The sequence below is a fragment of the Spironucleus salmonicida genome, chromosome 3, assembly GCF_000497125.1.
Source record: "Spironucleus salmonicida strain ATCC 50377 chromosome 3, whole genome shotgun sequence".
In the NCBI taxonomy this organism is placed as follows: domain Eukaryota; phylum Fornicata; order Diplomonadida; family Hexamitidae; genus Spironucleus; species Spironucleus salmonicida.
This window is the reverse complement of record NC_090598.1, coordinates 1,046,079-1,069,630: the sequence shown is the minus strand read 5'-3', so window position 1 is coordinate 1,069,630 and position 23,552 is coordinate 1,046,079. Positions and strand designations below refer to the sequence as shown.

General features: G+C 46.5%; 15 protein-coding genes and 1 pseudogene across 15 annotated transcripts; 8 read left to right on the top strand and 8 right to left on the bottom strand. All coding sequences in view use genetic code 6, as the record gives it.

The window, feature by feature from the left end:
- Positions 1 to 208: 208 nt before the first annotated feature.
- Positions 209 to 709, bottom strand: SS50377_22968 (Transmembrane domain-containing protein; the record flags this gene model as incomplete). The annotated part of the gene is made up of 1 exon (XM_067906843.1): positions 209 to 709. The coding sequence occupies one exon, from the start codon at positions 707 to 709 to the stop codon at positions 209 to 211; it is 501 nt and encodes a 166-aa protein (XP_067766111.1).
- Positions 710 to 2,670: 1,961 nt separating this feature from the next.
- Positions 2,671 to 4,176, bottom strand: SS50377_22967 (uncharacterized protein; the record flags this gene model as incomplete). Its single annotated transcript, XM_067906842.1, has 1 exon — positions 2,671 to 4,176. One exon carries the CDS (start codon positions 4,174 to 4,176, stop codon positions 2,671 to 2,673), a length of 1,506 nt encoding a protein of 501 aa, XP_067766110.1.
- A 977-nt stretch (positions 4,177 to 5,153) lies between these two features.
- SS50377_22966 (uncharacterized protein) lies at positions 5,154 to 6,167 on the bottom strand (the record flags this gene model as incomplete). Its single annotated transcript, XM_067906841.1, has 1 exon — positions 5,154 to 6,167. The coding sequence occupies one exon, from the start codon at positions 6,165 to 6,167 to the stop codon at positions 5,154 to 5,156; it is 1,014 nt and encodes a 337-aa protein (XP_067766109.1).
- Positions 6,168 to 6,804: 637 nt separating this feature from the next.
- On the top strand, positions 6,805 to 7,296 carry SS50377_22965 (uncharacterized protein; the record flags this gene model as incomplete). The annotated part of the gene is made up of 1 exon (XM_067906840.1): positions 6,805 to 7,296. One exon carries the CDS (start codon positions 6,805 to 6,807, stop codon positions 7,294 to 7,296), a length of 492 nt encoding a protein of 163 aa, XP_067766108.1.
- Positions 7,297 to 7,395: 99 nt separating this feature from the next.
- Positions 7,396 to 8,085, top strand: SS50377_22964 (uncharacterized protein; the record flags this gene model as incomplete). Its single annotated transcript, XM_067906839.1, has 1 exon — positions 7,396 to 8,085. The coding sequence occupies one exon, from the start codon at positions 7,396 to 7,398 to the stop codon at positions 8,083 to 8,085; it is 690 nt and encodes a 229-aa protein (XP_067766107.1).
- A 10-nt stretch (positions 8,086 to 8,095) lies between these two features.
- Positions 8,096 to 9,589, bottom strand: SS50377_22963 (uncharacterized protein; the record flags this gene model as incomplete). Its single annotated transcript, XM_067906838.1, has 1 exon — positions 8,096 to 9,589. One exon carries the CDS (start codon positions 9,587 to 9,589, stop codon positions 8,096 to 8,098), a length of 1,494 nt encoding a protein of 497 aa, XP_067766106.1.
- Positions 9,590 to 9,650: 61 nt separating this feature from the next.
- On the bottom strand, positions 9,651 to 10,478 carry SS50377_22962 (uncharacterized protein; the record flags this gene model as incomplete). Its single annotated transcript, XM_067906837.1, has 1 exon — positions 9,651 to 10,478. The coding sequence occupies one exon, from the start codon at positions 10,476 to 10,478 to the stop codon at positions 9,651 to 9,653; it is 828 nt and encodes a 275-aa protein (XP_067766105.1).
- A 239-nt stretch (positions 10,479 to 10,717) lies between these two features.
- SS50377_22961 (Macro domain-containing protein) lies at positions 10,718 to 11,251 on the top strand (the record flags this gene model as incomplete). Its single annotated transcript, XM_067906836.1, has 1 exon — positions 10,718 to 11,251. The coding sequence occupies one exon, from the start codon at positions 10,718 to 10,720 to the stop codon at positions 11,249 to 11,251; it is 534 nt and encodes a 177-aa protein (XP_067766104.1).
- Positions 11,252 to 11,477: 226 nt separating this feature from the next.
- Positions 11,478 to 11,891, top strand: SS50377_22960 (uncharacterized protein; the record flags this gene model as incomplete). Its single annotated transcript, XM_067906835.1, has 1 exon — positions 11,478 to 11,891. One exon carries the CDS (start codon positions 11,478 to 11,480, stop codon positions 11,889 to 11,891), a length of 414 nt encoding a protein of 137 aa, XP_067766103.1.
- Positions 11,892 to 12,905: 1,014 nt separating this feature from the next.
- On the top strand, positions 12,906 to 15,035 carry SS50377_22959 (Hypothetical protein; annotated as a pseudogene).
- A 413-nt stretch (positions 15,036 to 15,448) lies between these two features.
- SS50377_22958 (uncharacterized protein) lies at positions 15,449 to 17,785 on the top strand (the record flags this gene model as incomplete). The annotated part of the gene is made up of 1 exon (XM_067906834.1): positions 15,449 to 17,785. One exon carries the CDS (start codon positions 15,449 to 15,451, stop codon positions 17,783 to 17,785), a length of 2,337 nt encoding a protein of 778 aa, XP_067766102.1.
- A 31-nt stretch (positions 17,786 to 17,816) lies between these two features.
- SS50377_22957 (uncharacterized protein) lies at positions 17,817 to 18,365 on the top strand (the record flags this gene model as incomplete). Its single annotated transcript, XM_067906833.1, has 1 exon — positions 17,817 to 18,365. One exon carries the CDS (start codon positions 17,817 to 17,819, stop codon positions 18,363 to 18,365), a length of 549 nt encoding a protein of 182 aa, XP_067766101.1.
- Positions 18,366 to 18,393: 28 nt separating this feature from the next.
- On the top strand, positions 18,394 to 18,684 carry SS50377_22956 (uncharacterized protein; the record flags this gene model as incomplete). The annotated part of the gene is made up of 1 exon (XM_067906832.1): positions 18,394 to 18,684. The coding sequence occupies one exon, from the start codon at positions 18,394 to 18,396 to the stop codon at positions 18,682 to 18,684; it is 291 nt and encodes a 96-aa protein (XP_067766100.1).
- A 53-nt stretch (positions 18,685 to 18,737) lies between these two features.
- Positions 18,738 to 21,380, bottom strand: SS50377_22955 (Threonine dehydratase; the record flags this gene model as incomplete). The annotated part of the gene is made up of 1 exon (XM_067906831.1): positions 18,738 to 21,380. One exon carries the CDS (start codon positions 21,378 to 21,380, stop codon positions 18,738 to 18,740), a length of 2,643 nt encoding a protein of 880 aa, XP_067766099.1.
- A 144-nt stretch (positions 21,381 to 21,524) lies between these two features.
- SS50377_22954 (Initiation factor 2 subunit family protein) lies at positions 21,525 to 22,316 on the bottom strand (the record flags this gene model as incomplete). The annotated part of the gene is made up of 1 exon (XM_067906830.1): positions 21,525 to 22,316. One exon carries the CDS (start codon positions 22,314 to 22,316, stop codon positions 21,525 to 21,527), a length of 792 nt encoding a protein of 263 aa, XP_067766098.1.
- A 35-nt stretch (positions 22,317 to 22,351) lies between these two features.
- On the bottom strand, positions 22,352 to 23,275 carry SS50377_22953 (Replication factor C, subunit 3; the record flags this gene model as incomplete). Its single annotated transcript, XM_067906829.1, has 1 exon — positions 22,352 to 23,275. The coding sequence occupies one exon, from the start codon at positions 23,273 to 23,275 to the stop codon at positions 22,352 to 22,354; it is 924 nt and encodes a 307-aa protein (XP_067766097.1).
- Positions 23,276 to 23,552: the final 277 nt, after the last annotated feature.

Sequence of the window (23,552 nt, the reverse complement as noted above, 5' to 3'; positions counted from 1 at the left end):
TGGAACATTATATAGATTAAATCTGGTTTATTTCTACTCCAGAAATGATTTCAACTGTCATAGAACCTTTCTAGAACGGACCAAAGTTCCTTTATTCTGCACCTAAACCTAGTTTAAACATTCTTGGAAATCAGCCTAGCACTGCTTCAATAGACTTTACAGATAGTTTGGAGCTGGTATAAAAGTAATTTTGAGCGGTAAGAATTAATCAAAATCGGCCCAACAAGACTCCCAGCCCATCTTAAGCGAATACTGGCAGCCATGCTGATACTGATAAAGATACGAGGAAAATGGCCGGAACCCAGAACTGGCCTATAAACAACTCAAACGTAGATTGAACTGGCATAAAACTGCTAAAATCTACCCTTAATAGCTAAGCCATCAGCCAACCCAATAACGGCAAAGCAAACGCTATGAATAGGGCCAAAAATTGCGTATGTAACGCACCTACCGGCGCAGAGTTCACCCTATTGGCACTGGTGCAGAACGTGCACGATTGCATGCAAAATAGCCTAGATACAGGCTGTAATATTGTGTGGAACCGTGCTCTAGCGGTTCTGAGTTCTAATTGTTGCTAGCGCTGATTGGCAATAGAAGGGAAATTGGACTGTTTTGCCGCTAAGGCAGGCTAATCGCAAGGGGTAATAATTACTGATACACTAAAGTTGAGCTTATGATGGTGATTACGTTGCTAGAGGCAGAATTCCATCTTAAATAAATATTTCTCTCAAATTTAGAAAAACTTAATTTCCTCATGAAAAATTTAATACTTCCATTTGCTTTACATTTATTTCAACAATAGCCTAGTTAATACTTAGTGAGCATTTAACATTTTCAATGTAGAAAGTTTCTAGTGTATCTGCTAGAATTGTTTATTAAAAATTTTAAACTATCAAAGTATCATTATAAACACTATCTGAGTCACCATATTAATCAGAATCAATAATGGTATTATGAGCATAATAATATTATTGATTTCCACAAATATAAAAATTTAATAGGCAACTATATTTATTGATTAGATTAAGAAGAAGTTAACTGAACTATCAGTAATATCTTTATGAATAAATATATCCGTAATACTTGATAGGAGTATGTGATCGCAATTAAAATTAGATATTTATGATTGCTGTATATTTAATTTAATAATATTAGCAAGAATCCATAGATTATAATTTACAAATTATATATTCAAATAATTAATATTAACAGCATCTTTTTATATCTGTATATGAACAATATTGCTAATGGTTAGATCTATGATGCTTCCAGCTTAATCTTTATGATAGTTAATGATATTTTCACTATTTCAAACTACATTAAAGAAATAATCAGTAAGATTAATTATCCTACCCTTAATATTGATAGAATCACCAATTAAATCATTGTTCGACACTACCTACAAATAGTATTTGATATATTTACCTTGTTTATATTAGAAAATTAGCCTCAGTATATCTACTCACAGCATTTGGTAAATTATTAGAAGCTATTTATTAAGTTGTCATGTAACTATTTAAATAACAGGATTTCATTTTTCATTTACTTTACTTTAATATATATAAATTATTAAAAATAATATATTATACAAAAATAAAGTATTATTTAAAGACTAGTAATAAATTATACTGATTTTTAAAATTCATAGATATCTTATTATCATAGTCAGCAGCCGGATTGACAGATTTCAGTAAATTTGTTTAATTTAAAGTAAATTTTAATAGTTATTTGATGAAATAATAATATCAACTTTAAAAATTATAATGTAATATTTTTCATAATCAGCATAATACCTCCTTAATTAGTATCAATATTATTGAAGTAATATTTTAATGAATATGTTAATAAATAATTTTAGCGTTTTATTCCAGCTACAATTTTAGAACATTGTCTTAAAAAAATGAAATATCAAACTTTTTTATCATTCTGTAACTTATATTCATACTACGAGATCCTAAAGTGAAAGAAATTTTATGTCCATTATGATATTTATATACAAAACAAATAAATTGTAAAAGAAATACATAACTTATATAGATTAATCTCAACAATATTAAAATTTTGTATCTATATAACATACTAATTGTGACTTTATACTTCTCTAGAATTCGAATAAATACTATGATTAAGTAATTAATATAGTATAGATGAATAAATCTAATTTATTGTTATTATCTTTTTAAATTTAAGGTATAATTAATATTATTTTTTTGATATTTACTGATTAAATGAATAAGTATGAAACGGATGTTTATTTTATTAAAATAATAAATATTCGAATTATCGTATAAATAAATAGATCTTCAACTTAAATACTAGATATTAATGATTAGATAATTTCTTAATTATAAAGATAAACTTGAAAATTATATACAATTTTGTTTTTTATCATAACGTATATGAAAAATATTTATCTATAAAAAAATGAAAGTTAAACCTACATTTTTAAAGTATATGTTTTATTTTAAATTACTAACTATTTAATTAATATAAAAGATACTTTTATTATTATATACAAAATCTTTTATCATTTAACTTATTGTTAGAATATTGTTTATTGGTTTTATCTTTAATTAGTCTTATTATAGTAATATACATATTATCACTACGTCATAAATCTTAAGTATATAATTATTACCACACGAGAATGATGCAGAATAATAATAAACTTCAAATTTCCTCCTAAGTCATTTTAAGCTTTTTGTGGTTTATCCTTTAAGGGCGTGGATGTATACTAACTAAAAACATCGTTACGGTTATTAAACCACTGAATAATACTGAGATAGAACAGTAAAAAACTAGTTAAAGTCTTAAATGAACTCCAACTGAACGAGAAATAATTTAGTCCAAAAATTCTTCGTTTTCATTAAAAACATAAAAAAGTACGTATTATTGAGTCCTTAATATTTAAAGGACATCTTGTTGACTTTAATTTATATTTTCGATAATTTAACCTTTTGTATTATCAAATTTTTATTAAAATTCAAAAACCGTCTTAATAATAACAGACCCTATTGCAAAATTTTATGGACTATCAAAATATCCTAGTTTAAATGTATAGTCTTTATTTAATTCTAGAAGGCATTATTGCGTGATTTTTTGAAAATCAAATTCTATATTATCGCTAAAAATTATAATTTCCATATCAGTAAAACACGAAGGCCTGAAAGTTGTCACCTCTTAGATAATTAACTACGTGTCGACTTAAAAATAGAACACTATAAACTGTTCTTAAGCTGGTAGCTATTAAACTAATGTTAGAATCCGATTACATTCCTCTTCGTTGTTAGTTAAGGCACATACTATATTTCCATTACTCTCAAATAGTACTTTAGTAAAAATTCCTGAAATGTAATAAAATTTATCATCAATCCTAATTTTAGCATCAAAACTAGCCTTCGAGAAGTCTGCTGAGTCTACAAAAGTTTTTAGTTTATCTTTATTCCTTCCAAATCCAAGTGAAAGATACGACGAGAAAACAATTGTGCCTAGATCTGTGAAAATATCGGGTTAATTTAAAACTTTTATATCAAAAGTTGTGTAATTTTATGAAACCGTAATGCCTTTTTCCTTTCCATTTATCGTCAAAACTGCCATATCCACGAACGGGACCTAGAACTTGCCAGTGTAGCAGAAAGATGTTTAATCCTTTTCATACTTTTCAACAGGAGTATCAAATATAAGTTTAGTCTCTCGGTCTGAGTGTATAATTAATTAGACCTATTTTGCAGTGAGGTCCTTGGCTACATTTTCCTTATTTATGATCACGCAGATCTGATCTCCAGATACTGTTAAATGGACATCTTATACGTTATTTTCCTTGTTTTTCCGCACATTTAGGACACTACCAATACTGAAAACTGTTGTCAATTCCGGAGAGTCGATTAGAACTGTACTTGAAATTATTTCATCATATTTCGCACATTTAGCTCCACAGCGAATGATCAAAGAAGTGGTATTTTCGTAGATGAAATCTGTAAAAATTTATGCTATATTCAAGGTAGGATCTGGAAATTGTAGCTGTACCATCACACCAGATGGAAAGTTACATTTTGTACCAGGATGTTTTCTAAGATTAATTTCGAGATAGTCTGCGAAAAGGTTCAACTGTGAACTCTATGAATAACAGTCCATACCAGAAACAGCACTATAAAAAGCAATGATTATCAAGTACATTTTGGAATATGTAAGAGTTATTAAAATCTGAGTAAATAATGATCATGGTTTTAGTTTTTTTTGTAATGTAACCTAATAAATATTTAGTATTTTAAAGGTATTATTAGTTATAGATTTTGGATAATATAATTTAAAAGAATTATTTTTTATAAAATCATTTTAAATTTTTATGATTATTCAGAATTATCTAAATATATTATATTTTATATTTATAATTAAAAATTAATTATTGTGGCTATAACATAGATTTTAGTTAAATATGAATGAGTATTAAAAATTTATTACTTACCAACTAATCGAAAATAGAATCTATAAATAATTAATCTTACAATTATATTAAATTTCTATACGTATTGATTATTTAATTTTATAGTTAATGAATTGGGACTATTCATTATAGTAAATTGTGAGAGATGTTAATGTTATACCAAGAAATTAAAAAATATTTTTGATATACTTTTTAATTTTAGAAAGAATTAGCTAATAATTTTGAATAAAATTTTGTTTATTAACTTTGAAAAAAATTAACTTTATTGAGATATCTAGTTAATTTCGAGAATTAGGTTAGTTTAGTAACATTACTACATAATATAATATTTCTATTATATACTTTTAAGTCAATAAATGTAAGTGTGAAATAGTAAAATATTGGTGTGCTATTAGTTAGTTTTATAAACTTAACAACAATAAGATGCTAGTAGTTTTGGATTATAGAAATAGAGCATGAAATAAAATGCATCTCTAGGAATGAGAGTGACTTTAGTACTAAATTGATATTGATAAGTAGACTAGATAAATACTACTGCTTATTAGAAATCAAATATCAGACGCTAAATAATATTTTCCTTAAAAATCTTTATAAATAGTACAAATAATTTAGGTTTATGTTACTCAAACAATGTACTAATATATTGGTAAATAAAAATTAAACATTATTATGCGATATAATTTAAAAAGTTTATAAAACCTTCCCAGCTTCACTTCTTCTCCTCAGGTTCAACATTACCTTTTTTCTTATTTTTGGTTGCTTTTACGGGTTCCTTTTCAGATTCACTGCTCTCTTCAGCTTTTTGTTTCTCTAGTTCTTCTTCATCTTCGAATTTAAACTTCAATACTTCTCCAATCCTACCTTCTGGAAGTGCACCCATAAGCTATTTAACTTTAAGCCATTTGCTGCCTTTTCCAGTCATAAATTCAGTAGTCCTCTTAATTTCTTCCTCTTGCTGATCTTTAAGCGCCTCTATTCTACCCTTTTCTCTATTCTTTTACTCAGAACGATATTCATCTCCCTGGTCAGTAAGACCTTTAGATGCCTATTATTATTAACTTATGCATTACTCTAAGTGGAGATCGTGTTTTCTCTAAATTTCGGCAATTTTTGTTGGATTGGTGATATCTTCAGAGGCTATTTCTTCTTCAATACATTCACCATTGTTATAAACGTCTTCTTCAGACTATTATTCTTCTGGCTGATCTCCAAAGAAATTCTCCATATCTTCCTCCGGCTATTCTGCTTATGTAGTTGATTCTATATTTAAAAAATCGTCTAATTAATCAGCAGGTTACGATTCCTATTTAAGTGCCTCCTCTCCCTATATAATATCATCTAATTCGTCTTCTACTTTAGGTTCAGACTCATTTTACTAGATATCCGACGTTGGTGCTTCATTGGGAGTATTATTTGAGATATGCTCATCAGTTGATTATTTAGATTCAACAGATTCAGCAACTTATACATCTATCTTATCCTCTTCTTAAGGCTCATCGACAACAACTTATTCTTCTTCTTATAAGACTTCCTTAACTTCTTCAGTTGGTTATTCTGGAGTAGGTTCCTATTATTCTTGCTATTATTAATACTCTTCTTAATTTAAGTCTTGCTATTCTTAGCCAAAAACATCATAATCTTATTACTATGTTTAATCGTTAGGATAAGTGTTAGTTTCACCAGTGTCTTAAGGCGCTGCATCGAATATATCAAAAGGATCCATGATTTAAAATGAAATGGACCAGTATAGTATACTATATTATATGTTATAAAATATATAGCTTTTAATAAAAAATATACATAATTATATAGATATAATATTATAGGGTAGATATACTACTGCTTTTTAAAATATAAATAAATCAAATTATTATACATACAATATTGTTAAATATATAATGTTAAGCTCTTCATTAATTGAGCATTCAGAATCTTTATGTTAGTAAGAAGCCTAACTAAATTATCTTAAGACTAAAATTTAAGAAGTATAAGTTTAACTAAATATATAAATAGTAGAGATAAGTTAATAGCTAGGCTCTCAGTAAGATATCTTGAAATATAAAAAAGGGATATACTCCTCCGCAGTTTTTAACTTTGATCAAGTTAACATAAGAATGAAGTACGCATAAGAACACCATTAAAAGTTACTAGAAATCCTGAGCTAGAAAACAACTATTTTTGCTTCAAAGTAACTGATCTACATGTAAAATTTTAAGTGATTTATTATATATGTATTTGTATTTTACTAGGTTTAGATACAAAATTTTTCTATTTCAGTTCCCTTCATATCACATCCACCTCACCAAATAAATATAAAAAATTTTCTTATATAATAATATCCCCACCATTTTTCTTCCAGAATGGGCAACATCCAGTCTTGCTTCGTTGACGTGACGGAGCTTCAGACCAAAATTTCGCAACTGTCCACACCGGAACCACCGCGCTTCCCGCTGGAACTTTTCCGCTTTCAGTTCCGCCGCCTAACGACGTCCACGTTGTCGCTCCATAAGGCGGCGTCGCGGCTCGCACACTTTCTTTCCGTCCAGCCGGCACAGATCGAGCAACAGTTCCACAAACTATCCGAAAACGTAGAGCTGAACGAGAAGGACTTTCTGGGGATCGCCTACGTCGTTTTTCGGGCGGTTTCCGATACCGCCAGCGAATTCTGCTGGCTGGACTACGACTTCGACGGCTACATAGACCGGCGGCTAATATTGGAGTTCCTGGGCACGAAATACTCCCAAAATTGCGAGGAAGAGGTCCTGTAAGTTTGCGCGAAGGCACGACAGGTCAGCCAGGTACAGTACGAGCTTATATGCACGGCCGTGGAGGGCAAAGGCCCGTGCGTCTGAAAATGATGTTTTTTCGCTGAAAATCGACAGCAAACTACAAAAAATGACTATTATAATTATTATATATTAAAAATCGTTATATTCATTTTTCCCTTCCGAATGCTTTCTCTGCCTAGATTTCGCTGCTGGAAGTGCAAGAAGAAGTCGATATACACCTGCCCATCGTGCCAGACCTGCTCCTGCAGCCTAGAATGCTGCGTTCTGCACAAGGAAGTTGCAGACTGCGACGGCGAGTTTTCCGACCACGTGGACATGAAAGACTACACAACGGCCAATTTGAAGTCAGACGTCCAGAAAATCGCTTGCCTGACCGAGAAAACGCAATCCAGCCTGAAAATGTTGAAGCGCCTCGCCCCGTACAAGGCGTACACGAAAACGCAAAAACTGCTCTACAAGGCCTACGACGAGCGCTCGTCGCGCGTCGTTTTCCTGCCGAATCAGTCGCAGAAGGCCTCGCAAAACCTCTCGACGCCGGAAACGATTTTTTGCGAGCTGCTCGACGGCAGAACGGCAATGCGCTCAGCGCTGCGCTGGGACGACCCCGCGGGGCGCATTTTGGCCGATTTCAACGCGCAGTACAGCGCTTCCTACACCGAAATGTTCCTGAAACTCGACGGCTGCAAATTCAACGCCCTGGAAGTCGATTTGCAGGAAAATTTGTCCGGACTTTTGGCGGATGTTGTAGTGTACGAATACCCTGTTTTTACGGTCACGCGGCCGCTAAAAACGGCCGGAAAACGTGACCTCTACGACGAGTGGCTGGACGAGTGGGAATGGCGCATGGAGTGAGCACAGGACGTCACACGTTGTACCACTGGCGCCGTTTTAGCGCTCCCCGCTTCGTTTCCGGTGGAGCGAAGTTGTGCACAATTTCCGAGATGTTCTTACGGAGTTTCTCAGCGAAATTCTACTGCTAAACGGCCTCAAAATCGAGTTTTTTCTGCTGAAATTCGAGTATTTTTTCGTCCTCGCGGCGCAGCGAATTCGCTTTTGCGGCGGCCTCAGTTTCTTAGAAGTTCAGGAAAGTGACGTATTCGAGCTGCTGGTCGACTTGTTTTTGGTAGTTTATGAGCCGCTCCTCCTCGAGAATTTGGAGGTCCTGGAGGTGTTATTAATTTTCTAGGAGTTTCTGTTATTAATTTTGCTAGATTTCACTTTAATTTCGATTTTCCACTCCTTTGTTGTACTCAAAACAAATTTGGCTGATTTTCCGGTCACGCGCGCGCTCGTTTTCGTTTCGCAGATTTTCCGCTCCCACTCCATTTTTAATTTATTAATAATATATATTATCTATAACTAAATTTTCTTTCCGCACCACTTCTTTTCGGTAGTTCACGAGCTCGCAGTATACGGCTTATTAGTCGCGCAGGAGCTCTTTTTGCGCTAAATTTTCGAGCGCCTACTAGCGAATTTCGGCGTTAATTTCGTCGTTTTGAGTCCGTTCTTCGACGATTTAATTCGCGTTTTCTACGGCTTTTTTTGCGTTTTCTACGGCGATTAAACACTCCAAATTCTTGCGATTTGCCATTTTTTACTCGAAAATTACGTCATTTTCGAGCTGATCCAACACCTTCCGCTGCGCGTTCAGCTCCTGCGCTTTCTGGGCCTCGATCAGCCGCTCTGCCTGCTGGCGGACTCTCAGCTGGCTCTTAAGGTCGATTTCCGCTTCAATTTCGCACTTTTTGCGCTGAATTTCGCACTTTTTGAGAGCAAAATTCGCCTGCTGCTCAGAAACGAATTTTCGGTGATCCGCGACGACCATCAAATCGACTTACAATTCGATTTTCCGCTCCTTTTCGTTCCGCTCCTTTTTTGCCTGAACCTGGTAGTCCAGCGTGAGCCGTGATGCCTTGGCGTGCATTTCGTGCTTCAGGATTCTCAGTTCGTCGCAGTTGTTTTCTAGCTGCTGCGCGCGTTTCTGGGCGCAGAAATGACGCGTTTCGGCGTTTTTATCCGCGCGAATTCCGGCCGCGCGGAGCTCGTTTTCGGCCAAAATCTGGTCCTCAGAAGGCGCCAGGGCGGCCAGCGCCGCGTCGTAGCCCGCGAGCTCCGCGTCGAAGAGGCGGCGCAGCAGGGCGCGATTCGCGGCCTCGCGGGACCGAATTCGGAGCCCCAGCTCGGCCTGCGAAACGGCGCGCGCTTTCGGCGCCGGTTTCGACAGCTTTCGCGCCCGCAGCGCGTTGAACTCCTGCGTCGAGATGTAGGCTTCGTAGGATAGAAAATGAGTTTCCTGGCGTCTGCGGTCGTTTATGGACTTCGGGAGGGTGCGGTCGTAGCGCGTCTGGTCGAACATAAAATTTGTATTTTTAGGAAATATTGATATATAACGTATAATAATGCATATTCAATAAAACTCACTTTTTGAGAACTTCGAGCTTGTAAGTAAGTTGGTCCCAAGGAAAGTTATTGGCCTCGTCTTGAAAGGTCATAAATTCAAAGCTTTACGGTTCAATGCTTAGGTCCCTAGTCTCCAACTGCGGACTAGGGCAATTATTTAAAAAATATTGCACTTCCTCGTCTTTGAATGGTTCAAATTTGTATCTTTCGTTAAATGCTGCAAATTGCTGATTTTATTGTTATATCGGTATATTGGGAATGATAATGTTTGGAAACTATGGCGGTGAAACCATATAGCTCTATGCCGGAACTGGAACTACATCAGCAATGAAAGATTGGCCTGGCGAAATTGCTCGTGATTAGAAGTTTGACTAACCCGTTCTCTTTCCAGGAAGCTGTAAATTATGTTTTTAAATCATCTCTTTAACCACTTTGGTTCTTATTATATTATTATACGTCATAGAAAAGTCAGCGCGATGAACTTTTCTATCACCAAATACTTCACTTTTTAATTATTATTAAAACGTAGGGTCAAGAATTCGTCGCGAAATAATTGCTTCAACAATTAGTTGAGTCATTTCTGCCTTATCTTCTTTCTCTATTTTATCTTGTGTAACGTGTCTTAGATATGTCTCATAGTACCAGTGGTATATTTTATTTCTATTAATTTAAAGATCCTATGCGATTTTATGCCAATCAACCTTAATTGACTAAACATATTAATGTAGTAGACTATGGTTGGACATTAATAGTTAAACTGACGGTAAACTAGTATGAATCTTCGAAACATATTACGCTATTGCTAAAAGATACCTATTTGGGTCATCATAGGTATTATTATCCATTGATCAGAAAGTAATTATTTAACTATATTGTATATAAATACTCAAATAAGTAATTCATAAAGGAAAATATAATATATTAAATTTATATATTATTTAATAGTAGAAATATTTTTCAATATCAGTATCTTTATAAACGTATGCTGATAATGAATTTTACTTAAAGTAAGTTACATTTCGTTTATTCTAACTTACATAATTAATGTTATATAATATTAATATATTACTCTTTCCTATTATTAATGAATCAACCAATTCCATTTTCCTCGAAACTTAAAATCTCGTTATCAAAAGATTCAATAACATAACAGCATACTTAAGCCATAGTTAACGCAGCAAACAAGTAGCTTTACCCAGGAGGTGGTGTCTGTGGCGCGATCTATAAAGCTGCAGGTCCAGACCTCTAGATCGCTACCGAACAAATAGGATTCTGCGAGTCAGGATCAGCAGTAGCTACACCAGCCTTCAACCTGGCCCAGGAGTTTATTATTCACACAGTGGGTCCTGACTGTCGCACGCGAGATAACGAAAACAGATCGTAAATCCTTACCAGCTGCTACAACAATGTCATTTAGATGTGCAAAAAGCTTAAAATAAGATCTGTAAGCTTTCCGTGCTTATCGTGCGGGATATATCAGTTCCCGCTTACGGAAGCTGCCGAAATTGCATTTCAAACAGTCCTGAGAAGCGAGTTCGAAGGGGAAGTAGTTTTTTGCGTCTTTGGTAGGGAAGAATACGAGGAGTACAGTCAGCTGAAGAAGTACTATAAATGCTGATGTTTATGTGTGATTTAGCTGATTGGTATTTTACAGTATTTATCGTATTAGCATTTAATCCGAAATCTAAAATTTTCATTTTAGTAGTAATAATGAAAATTAAGACATAATAATACTAGGGGAATGGGGTTTAAATGGGGTTAGTGTCGTGGATGTGGGTCAGTTTTGATCTTGTTAGTTTGATGGACAATCTCTATAGTCGTTCTTAAGCAGTTATATCACTGTTATGAAGCTTTTTAACCTATATTAAACAGGTTATATAGTCTAAATGTATCTATTTTAGATCTTCATAGTAGCCCGCATCTTTCACGTTCCAAATCGTCTTTAAATAATTGTAACCACATTTTGTACCAGCTATAAATTCGTACCATCCCCATCTTGCTAGCTCGCCAGGAAAAACCCATTAGTCTCCATCGATACACCCACTGATAAAGGCAAGGTCAATTTCATTAGTATAGTTCCTCTATTCGAATTGAATAAAATTGTGGAGATTAGCTAGACTATAATTATTGTTAAAGTCTAGTAATGGTGTGATGTCATCTATGATTTCAGGAGCACTACGCCAGTTTTATTCTAATATTTATGGTTTGAAGTAAGTGGGTGGTAGTTTCATGCTAGGCTTTTATACTGCAGATCTTGAAATTAACAGTGTCCGCTCCCACATGCAGTAGCGTTTACAAATTGCGCGCATGGTAGTTCAGATTTGCAGGCCTGACACGGTGTTTCAAATTTTTGGTTAGGAAATGCTCGGTTGGGCTTAGAATATTTTGCTATCGTCTTAGTTTTAGCTTTATTGGTGCTTGTATACGGTATTGTCGCGTCTTATTAGTTATAGCTAAATATGAGTGCGGCGCACCGTAAAGTAATACTGCAAATACATTTTTTAGGCGAGCAGGATACCACCCTTATGCGCATTAGTTATGCAGAGTTGATATGCAGGCTGCATTGTTTGCGCTCACACGTGCAGGAGAAATTTCTAACTATTCGAGTTTACTATTTAATGTTTTAGATTATCCGTGCTGATTACCATATTAACTCGGTTCTGGTCCAGCCCGCTAGACCAGATAAAAGCATTGATGGACAGCGCCGTGAGCTACCTACTCAAGCCTAGTCCGCACAAATAATTATATATTACCAGCAATCAGCAATTTCACATACCCTATTATTATACATGTTAATATACATAAACCACTTTTGCTATAATGAATATAACAAGTATATTGCAATATTGCACCCACCTACTATAAAACATTATATCAGGTTACGCTCCCTATTTACATAGCATAGTATAATAGTACCTATTAATATTTTCTAAATGGAGGTAAGCTATGATTGTAATGTATGCGACTACACCGGTAAAACAGTAAAACTTCATGATGATGATAAATGTGTAAGTATTGTAAATGCTGAGAGTGTAAAGTTCTCTGTTACTTACTCTTCAAAGTACAAGCATATAACAAATAACAAATATTTTTAGGCTGTCAGCAACACTGAACTGCTGATTGAAGAATCTAAATTAAAGTTAACAGGAGGTGAAAATACTTTAGTTAACTTATCTGGTTGCAAAGTTGATACTTTAGCATACTACGATATAGTTACAGCATATAACATATAAGTTTATAGCAACAAGCAGTTCATCCTGCTAAAGCCTAAGGTTTTGGTTTGCGAACTGAACGCAATCTCTGCAATTTGGCTCACGGAGGCACAACATATTCAAACTTTACTCATTAATGGCATTAAAGTGATGTTCAATTACCTCTACTAAATAGCTGACAATAAGGTATTTGAGCAGTACCCAATACAGCCAGTGAAAATAAATATTACCGACGCGCAGCTTGATCTGTTTCCTAACCTGTTTTTGGCGTATTGCATATAGATTATATGCGCAGATTCTACCCCAAGCAACTCAAAACGAATTCTGGAAAATGCATGTGCTACTGCTGAACTGTAGCTAAATATTATAGAGAATGCAATTTTTAGCGATAAGTTCAACAGTATTAACTTTTATTAAGCTGAATAACTTAATATATCTGCTAATCTTCCATTTAATATTCGCGAAAATAGCTTTATATCTATAAAACATAAGAGTTAAGTTTGTTAGGTCGTTGAGCAGGCGATAAATTCTCTAGTTACTGAGTTCGAAGGCTAGATTCAGATAAACGTAGACACTAACAGTTTGGACTTGACCAGGCCTGAGTCCGCCTAAAGAGACACGATAGAGGCCTTAGAATTACGGGAATCAAAAGTTTCTGTGCTAAAGCTCAATGCAACAACCAGCATAAGTAGTGTTGTTGTTAGCGGTAGCACTGTAGAGGAGATGATAATGTATACGGAGCAGAATAAATGCTCTAAGTTTATGGATATCTTTGCGGGAGTCAACTAGATAGCCGATCTAAAAAAGCTTGTATTGGATCCAGGGCGGTTCTTCAGCAAAAGGTATTCTACAAAGCAATCAATGGAAAAATTTGTCATAGGAGAGCATACACAGTGCCTGGAGCATCTTGAAATCAGCTTTTACGCAATTCTTAACCTGGAAATTCTGTGCAAAGTCCAGAACTACGTCCTTAACAATGTGGTCATCGGGAATTTTTCATATGCCTTCCCCGATAGTTTTTAGGGGCTAACTCTAAAATCAGATTTTTACAATTACAGTCAGTAGCAGTGTAAGGCGATGGCGCCGCACGACAGCTTCCTACTGGATTGCGTTCCGTATTGTGAGGGCTTGGTTAGATTGTCCCTAGAGGAAGTCCTGCTGAGCGGGGAATAAAGCCAGCGTATATTTGATACGTTTTGCAGGTAAACCTTTGAACTTATATCCATTGTGAAAGTCGACTAGCTGATCGTTCCTGAGCACATTTTCACCGAGGTGCAGCACAGTTTCAGCCTCATTGGGAATCTCACAGTAATTGATACAGAGAAGACAGAGTTGGTGGAGCAGAGCTATCACTGCCAAATTTTGCACAGCTTTTCGCTCCCAAAATGCATGAAACGGTTGAACTTGTTCGAAACTGAAATTTATGAACCTATCGCGGATTCCGCATCAGGGCATGCTGAATCTGAATCGGTTGTGGGTGCGTCTGGAGAGGCTAATAGGATGCCGGGTATTGTGGTTCTGGACCGCAAATCTGCTGCTTTACACAGCAATGAAGACCCGCAGACCAAACATGAGCGCATGCTGGAGACGTTCATTGACAAGGATCTTCTGTCTACAGCGCTACAGAGTTGCGAGGTTTTGGAAGAACTCTCGATCTCGAGATACATGGTGCACAATAATGTAAATTTTATATAATTGTACATCGTCAACACTCTTAAGAAGATATCACTTGATAATATTTAGATCTCAACGTTGTCGGTACCTGTTTTGCTAGACATCAAGTACGTGAAAATTGTAGGGGTCAAGATTCAAAAAAGCTGTGTTTCCTAGTTCGAGTAGTTAATAAAAATGAAATCTATACAGTACTTATATATCAATAGCATTAAAGTCGCCAAATCCGCGTCGTATGACCCCGAACAGCTATCACACTTGAATATCGATAGTTTTGTCTTGAGGGCGGGATTGAAGTACTATTTAGGGCTGAATATTAAGATGACGTATTATTACAAGGATGGCAGAATGTTCAAATAGCACCAATCATCTTACGACAGACAGATTACGTGGGAGGATGCAATCATGTACCATGTAGAATTGGTGTTCCCAGTGCGCTTGAAGCGATTTGTCCAGTTTAAGCAGCTATTTTTCCTTGTAAAGCATAGCTCTGGAGTGCTCAACGCGGACCAGAAGTGACAGAGTTAATTTCTTTATCGAGCGTACTTGAGGTTGCGAGTATTCGGGGCTAGTACAACCGCCAAAACCGACATGCCAGTTTGCATTCGCAATGCGCAAGTAAACGCTCATCTGTGAGTGGCCGTTTGCCGTAAATACCAAAGATGCTAATTCGCGCGCGTTCCGCAAAATCGTAGCGCAAAAGTACTGCTACGAGCATACGACTCGCATCGGCACGCGCGTCGCACGCATTCTATAAGCGTGGACGTGGACTACTAAGCGGCCGCCTCTGGTGACCAAGGTCGTACGCAAACACCACCAGGCAGTGGCCGGACCCTGCCTGACGCTAGCAACATGTCCCAGCGCTAGCGTTTCATTTCACTGCATTTTGGAGTATTATTATACCGAGGGCGGGATACTTGCCGCATCGCATTATGAACTCATCCAACCCATTCGCAACCTCGATCACACCAACGCTCAAGTCCTCCATGAAGTCCTTCCAGCGCCCAGCCACGCTCTCCCTCTCGGCCCTGAAGAAGCAGAATAGGGCCTTCTACGAGGACTTCGCGGTGCAGGAGGCCGAGAAGCGCGCTGCGAAGCTGCAGAGGCAGGAGCAGCTGCAGGCGGCGAGGTCCCAGAAGCTCGAGGACGCAAAGAGCCTGGTCCAGAGCGAGATCGAGGCGTGCGAGTTTCCCAAGCGCTACACCTCGCAGCTGCAGCAGCAGGTCCTCTACCGCCGGATGTGCGAGCACCAGACGCTGAAGCAGCAGCGCAGCACCGCGGTGCAGAGCGCCGCGCCGGCCTCCCCCGCGCCGGAGGCCAGCGACCTGCTGCTCTCCGTGCAGCCGCCGCGCCCGACGATCTACGCGAAGAAGTACCACGAGCTGAACCGGAGCGAGTTCGTGGCCCGGGAGCTGGAGTTCGTGCGGCTCCTCACGCACTCCACCACCACAATCAGCTGCGCCGGCGGGCTCGTGGAGGGCGTCGCGGGCCGCCTCGAGGGCCTGGACCGGCTGGAGGCGGGCATCGACAGCGGTTTCGCCAAGCTGGCCGAGATACAGCATCTGGTGTTCGCGGAGGCGAGCTCGGAGGCGACCAAGAACGACGACCTGGGCCAAATCATCGAGGCGCTCGCGCAGAAGGAGACCAGCCTGCGCATGACGCTGGACGACCTGCTGGGCCACATCTCGCTCGAGTCGCAGCTGCTGAGCGCGAGCTTGCGGTCGAAGCTGCTCGTGGACAGCCTCGCGCAGCTGGGCATCCTGAAGGCGTCGGTGGCCGAGCTGCGCGTCAAGGAGGAGGACCTGATGCGCCAGATCAAGGACCAGGGAAATGACACCAAGTCGCGGCTGCAGACCCCCACGGCCTCGGCGGCGGCCGCACACCACTTCGAGCCAAGCGTGCCGCAGAGCGCGCACGGCGTCCAGGAGCCCGCGCTCGAGGGGGAGATGGACGCGCTCCGCCTACCCGAGGTCATCAAGTTCGCGTCCTACTCGCACCGGCTGGCCGACTTCCAGGACGAGACGTTCCAGAAGGTGAACAGGCAGGACACGGCGCTGGTGTTCATCGACTTCAACCTGGCCGACATGCTGCGGGACATCCGGGGGCGGATCATGGCGGCCACGTCCGTAGACATTGCACAGCACTACGACATTGCGCTCCCGCAGATATCCGACCCGGGCCAGATCCAGGTAGCGGCCTCGCGGACGACGAACTTCAACCGGGGCGACAGCCTGGCCGAGCGGGTTTGCGACGCGCTGGTGCGGTGCCAGAAGCACGAGCTCTTCAGGGCCTTCGGGCAGTTCCAGAACTTCCGCATCGACAAGCAGTTCTACGACTTCGACCTGGAGAAGGTCGGCCTGGCGTACGACCTCCGGCACGGCCTGCCGGTGCTGAGGGAGGCGTTCGACCTGCTGATCCACTCCGTGGTGCCGCCCAACCTCCACTTCAAGTCCGTGATCCAGTGCCTGGAGTGCCTGCAGCAGGCGAGCGTGAACCAAACCGACAAGCAGAGCGACCTGCAGCAGCTCCAGAGCCTCCAGAGCGCCGCACGGACGGATGACTCGTGCGTGCAGGCGCTGCAGCACCAGATCTGCCGCTGCGAGGAGAGCATCGCGCGGGTGAGGGCGGAGACGGAGGCGATCTACGGCTTCTACGTGCCGCTGGAGACGGCGGGGCTCGGAGCGCAGGAGCTGGAGGAGCACATCCGGGTGCTCCAGATGTGCAACCAGTACGTGCTCAAGGACGGCCGGCACTACGTGCTGAACAAGTCTCCCCTGGTGCAGAAGGTGCAGTTCGCGGCGAAGCCCTACCGCTTCCTCAAGGAGTTCCAGCTGGACGACATCCGCGAGCAGCAGCACTTCCTCCAGCTCGCCCTCGCGAACCTGGCGATGGGCCTGCGCTTCGCCTCCCGGGCCGAGCGGGACGGGCTGCTGGCGGACGGGGTACTGCAGAAGACCGAGATCCTGTTCGACCGCTCCAAGGAGTTCCTGACCCGTGTCAGCCCCCTGGAGGTCCGCGCAGCGAAGCGCAAGCTGGCGGCGGCGCACCGGAAGCGGTTCGAGCAGGCGAAGAACGACGAGATGGTGCGGGTGCCGCGGAAGGTCTACCGCGAGGAGGCGGCCGAGGAGTTCGCCCGGCCGCACTTCACGAAGCCCGCGATGGCCCGCAAGGTGGAGGGCGCCCAGCGCGAGACCGTGCTCACGCGGACGATCAAGGAGCACCAGCGGCAGTTCGGCGTGGAGGGCGCGGAGGAGGGCTTTTACGACTGAGCGTATAATAATTCACTCGGGCGGAACTTAAATGCACAGAGTTCCCGAGACCGCCAGGTCCAGGGCCTCCAGACAGGGGGCGCGCGCCTCACCCGGAGCTGGGCCGGAGAGCTCCATGCTGTCGATTGCGGACCTGCAGACGGCGCTGGAGCACAAGATCGGGGTCGCCAGGCGCACGCTCCGGCGGCCCGACGAGTCCGACATCGCCCAGATCGTCAGCACCCAGCGGCAGACCGCTATGCACCATGCCGTCGCCCCGGGTAGGCACCACCAGTTCCCCGCGCCCCTGGGGGACGGCATGCCGGCTGCCCCGCTCGCGGCCACGCACCAGGCCGCCCCAGCACCGACCGCGGTCCGGGAAGCGCCATCCCAGGAGGCTCTGCAGCAGGAAGCCGCCCTCACCGCGGGCCTGCGGGCTGAGATGGGCGCCATCCGCCGCGAGCTGGAGGGGGTCAGGCGCCAGGTGGCCCGGTTCAGCCTCGCCGAGCTCGACGCCGCGAGCGCGCTGGCGGGGAAGCAGGGCGAGCTGCTGGGGCTGGCGAACGCGAAGGTGGCGCGCATCCGTGGCATTGTGCAGTGAGCGTCTTTCCATCTCCACCCCTCCCAAAATGCTGCGCCTCCGGAAGGGCTACGAGCTGCAGCGGCAGAACCACCGCCCGCAGGAGCCGGTCTTCAACCACTGGCAGATCTACACCACGGAGCGCATCGACCTCTCGGAGCCGGCGTACGTGTCGAAGTCCCAGATCCAGGGCAACTACCGCCCCGCCGCGGAGCAGTACTACCGCTTCAGCGACTACGACCCGCAGCTGCTGGTGCGCAGGGACCGCGGGCAGCTCAAGTCGGGCTACAGCCAGAGGCGCGTGCCGCGGGGATACCGGCTGACGGAGGACTTTCAGTGAGCGGAGGGATATATATATGCATTGACACGGCGGCCAGTGAAAGAGAGAAAGCATCACTGCACGGCGTCCGGAAGCAGGCCGCTGCCCGGGAAGCTTATCTTGCTCCCCTTGTACTGCGCTGCGAGCTCCTGCCTCAAGGCCTGCGTGGCGGCGCAGGTGGGCACCGTGATCTCGAACTGGACCACGCTGCTGTCCCAGGTCACCTGGCCCTCGTTGGAGGCGTGCCTCACGTAGGTGATGGTGCCCGCGTACTTGGCGACGATGCGCGTGAACTGGCCCAGCTGGCCGGTCTTGCTGGCGATGATGAGCTTGACCTTGAGCATCTTGCCGAGCCCGATGAGCCCCATCTTGTAGATGCTGTGGAGCCTCGCGATGTCGATGTTGCCGCCGCAGATGACCACCGCGACGTTCTCGTCCACCTGCGGCTTGTACTTGCCGTAGAGCAGGGCGGCGAGGCCCATGCAGCCGGCGCCCTCGGACACCGTCTTGGTCCTGAGCAGCAGGTTCACGATCGTGGAGGCCACCTGGTTCTCGTTGACCGCGATGTAGTCGTCGACGTGCGTCCTGAGGATCTCGTTGTGCACGCCGCCGGGGCATTTCACATTGCAGCCGTCAGCGATGGTGGCCGCGGTGGGGTCGATCTTGGCGTGCGCGCCGGTCTTGTGGTAGTTCTCGAGGGGGAAGACGCGCTCGGCCTGCACGCCGACGATCTTCACGTTCTTGTTCATCTGCTTGGCGTAGAGCGAGATGCCGCTGATCATGCCGCCGCCGCCCACGTTGACGAGGATGGTGTCGACCTTCTCGCCGATCTTGTCCATCTGCTGGTACAGCTGGGACGCGATGGTGCCCTGGCCCTCGATGACGTCGAAGCTGTCGAACGGGGGCACGAAGAGCCAGCCGCGCTGCTTGGCCAGCTCCTGGGCGTACTTGTTGCTGATGTCGAACACCTTGCCGTACTTGATCACCTCGGCGTTGTAGCGCATGGTGGCGTAGAGCTTGGTGATGGGCGCGGACTCGGGGCAGATGATCGTGCACTTGATCTTCAGCAGGTTCGCGGTCTTGGCAACGCCCTGCGCGTGGTTGCCGGCCGAGCAGGCGATGACGCCCTCGATCGTCTGGTTGTTGGCGATCGCCTGGTTGTAGGCCTTGATGAGCATGTTGGAGGCGCCGCGGATCTTGAAGGAACCCGTCTGCTGGATGTTCTCCATGACCATGAAGAGGTTGGACTGGATGATCTCCGAGTAGTACTGGTCGTGCACGACCCCGGTGACGTCGGCGGCCTTGGAGGTGATGAGGTTGCGGTCCGCCTTGTCAATGGTCGCCGGCGTGATGTCCCCGAAGCCGGCTATCTCGGACTGGTAGTTGAAGGTGGCCTCCGCGCGGGCCGACTGGGTGTAGTCCATCACGGGCGCCTGGGTCACGCAGGGGGCGAAGTCCGGCATCTCCTCGCAGTAGAAGGAGCGCCTCCCGAAGGACTGGTCGACCTTGTTGGCGATCTTGACGAGGGACTGGTAGCCGGGGGACTGGACCTCGATCTGGAGGCCGCTGTCGGTGTAGCGCCAGTGCTGGATGGATACGTTGAGGGCCTCCAGGATCTCCATCAGCTTGATGGTGTTGCTCATCACGGCGGTGTCGCAGGTGACGGTGAAGGTGATGATCTCGTAGGAGTCCTCGAGCGTCCACTTGATGTACTCGTTGAGGTAGTTGCTGAAGCACGTGAACTGCTTCGTGGTCAGCATGGACCCGCAGGTCATCGCCAGCACCACGTCCGTCTTCTCCAGGTAGATCTTCTTCGAGAGCAGCGCCGCGATGGGCGAGATGTACGAGCCGAGGGCGATGGAGTGCGAGGCCGCGATGAACTGCTTGAAGGCGTCGAACCGCTCCGAGGTGGTGACGTCCACGGTGCCCTTGGGGCGCGCAGGGGCCGCCTGGAAGCGCGCCGCGAGACCGTCGAAGATGGCGTTCTTGAGCAGGATGTTGTTCGAGAAGGCGTAGTCGCCGGCTGCGGTGACCTTGCGCTCCGCGAACCAGCGCTTCACGTCGGCGTCGACCACAGTGCTGTCGGTGCGCATGGCGTTCCAGAAGGCGCCGTAGGTGAGCTCGAGGTCCATGGTCTGGACCCAGGAGAGGTAGTCGTACTGGTTCAGGATGGCCTGCTGCACGGGTACCACGCTGATGACCTTCTCGCCCTGGAAGAAGGCCTGGATCGCGAAGTAGAAGTCGCAGCGGGAGAACACCGAGGTGTCGAGGGGCATCACGATCAGCTTGAGCGGCTTGTCGGCGAACTGCTGGACCGTCTTGGCCATGAAGTACGACGTCATCTCCGTGAGCGCGCGGTCCATGTTGGTCTGGTCGATGCGGACGGCGTCGGTCATGCTCTGCCTCACGCAGGCACCCAGCTTGAGGGCGCCCCAGATCTGGAAGAGGTGCGAGACGTTGAGCTCGAGCGTCTCGGGGATCCGGGCGAAGAGGAAGTAGTCGTAGTACTTCGCGGCGGCGGCGAGGGGCAGGAGGTGCTCGATGGAGAAGGCGTCGAACTCGATGCGGCACACGGAGGAGCTGAGGCTCTGCTCGAGCAGGTACTTGTAGCCGAAGCACGCGATGTTGTCGTTCCCGGCGATGTTGGACAGCTGGACGTGCAGGTCGCAGCCCGCGTCCTCGGAGAGCAGCTGGTAGGATTTGATGAACGTGTTCATTTGATTTGTGGAGCGGAGCATAGTTGGTGCGCGGGGGCAAACTCGGCGCCGGATTCACAAACCCGCTCCGGCGAAGGTGGGTATTATGCGGTATTAGGGCCCGCGGGGATTTGTGATTTGGCGCGGCGGACTGAGGGCAACGGCTCACTGCACCACGAAGAGCTTGCTGATGGCGCCCTGGGCCTCCTCGGCGCTCAGGTTCCCGCGCTCGGTCACCAGCAGCGTCACCAGGTCCAGGCCCACGAAGTCGTAGTGCAGCCCCGCCGCCCCGCCGAAGTCGTCGCGGTTGGCGGCCCCGAGCTCCGCGAAGATCTGCGCCTCGCCGCCGAAGAAGCGGTCCGAGAACTTGGTGGTCTCGGCGGCGACCAGGAACTGCCGGCCGAGGTAGCGGCACCCCGCGGCGAGCTGCAGGCTCCCGGGCCGCGTGAGCACGCCGTTGCGGAACACGGCCTCGGCGCCCACCAGCACGATGTCGCTGCCCTGGCAGGCCGTGCCCTCGGAGATGCGGCCGTCCGCGCGGAGCCGGGCCGCGAAGGCCTCGAAGCCGGTCTCGCGCACGCCGGACTCCACGAGCAGGACGCGGGCGTGCCGGGGAGCGAGCGCCCCGAGGCTGGCGAGCACGGTCTCGGAGACGCCGAAGACCGCGAGGCGCTGGTTGCGCTGCACCAGGGCGGCGAGGTTCGCGGCGAGGGCGCGGTTGGAGAAGAGCAGGTTGTTCTGCAGCAGGCGCAGCGACTCGGCCAGCGCGGTGTTGGCGGGCCCCTTGCCGCGGAGCAGCACGCGCTCGGCGAAGGCCAGGACCTGCGAGGCGAAGATGGGCGCGTGCAGGCTTGCCGGCGGCGGGAGGGGCTGCCGCAGCTGCATGAGCGAGAGCACGGGGCCGGCCGCGAGCAGGGCCGTGAAGTGCGCGATGACCTCCGTCTGGACGTGTTGCATTGTGGAGCGGAAGGGAATCACTTCGGGCACCGCCCTCAGCCCATCAGCACGCCCGCGATGCCCGCCACGAGGCTGCCGGTCTCGGCGCCCAGGCAGCAGCCCTCGTCGATCTCGCCGAGCCCCACGATCTGCTTCGGGGCCAGGTCCAGGCGGAGGAGCTCGGCCACCAGGTCGTCCACGGACACGCCGGCCGCGACGATGTCCTGCACCTGCGCGTGCTTCTCGCGGAAGGAGCTGGGCTCGGCGAGCCGGAGGATGGCGGACCAGGCGGGCTTCGCGGAGAGCGCGACCAGGCCGGCGAGGGTGCTGACGCGGAGCGAGATGGCGTGCTGGAGCAGGTTCACGCTCGCGCGCAGGTCGCCCGCGCAGATGTCGCAGACGGCGGCGCAGAAGGCGGCGGGGACGGCGTAGGCCTCGCGCTCGCAGATGCCCTGGAGGTAGCCGCTGGAGAACTCGGTGGCGACGGGCCGGAAGCGGAACTTGGCGGTCCGGGAGAGCAGGGGCGGGATGAGCTTCTGCGGGTAGTTGCACAGCAGCACGAAGCGCGCGGTGTGGGACGCGGTCTCCATCACGCGGCGCAGGGCGCCCTGGGCGACGCCGCTCATCTGGTCGCACTCGTCGAGCACGATGAGCTTGAGCCCCGCGAGGCCCCCCTCGGCGCTGGCCTGGAAGAGGCTCTTGGCGCGCACGAAGCCGATGATCTTCTCGCGCACGGCGTCGATGCCGTTCTCGTCGGAGGCGTTGAGCTCGAGGATGCGGGCGCGGAAGGCGTCCCCGAAGAGCATGCGGGCGAGCGCGTGCACGGTGGTGGTCTTGCCGGTGCCGGGCGGGCCGAAGAAGAGCAGGTGGGGCAGCTGGCCCTGCGCGACGAAGCGCGTGAGCTGGGCCTTGATCCGCGCGTGGGAGTGGATCTCGTCGAAGGTGCGCGGGCGGTACTTCTCCGTGAAGGGCAGCGACATTAGTGGAGCGGGGGAGCGGTCACACGCGGACGCGGCAGTACTCCACCACGAGGCGCAGCAGCCCGAAGAAGCACTCCAGCACCGCCGCGTCCTCGAGCTGCACGCGCCGGTCCGCCCGCCGCAGCCGGTCCACGCGGAGCACCGGCGGCAGCAGCGCGCGCTCGCCCTCGTAGGGCACCGCCGCGACGCCCACCGCGCAGTCGTGCAGGCGGCCGCGGGGGTTGAGGAAGCTGCACTCCACGAGCGCGCAGGCCGGCAGCCGCTCGCGCCTGAGCAC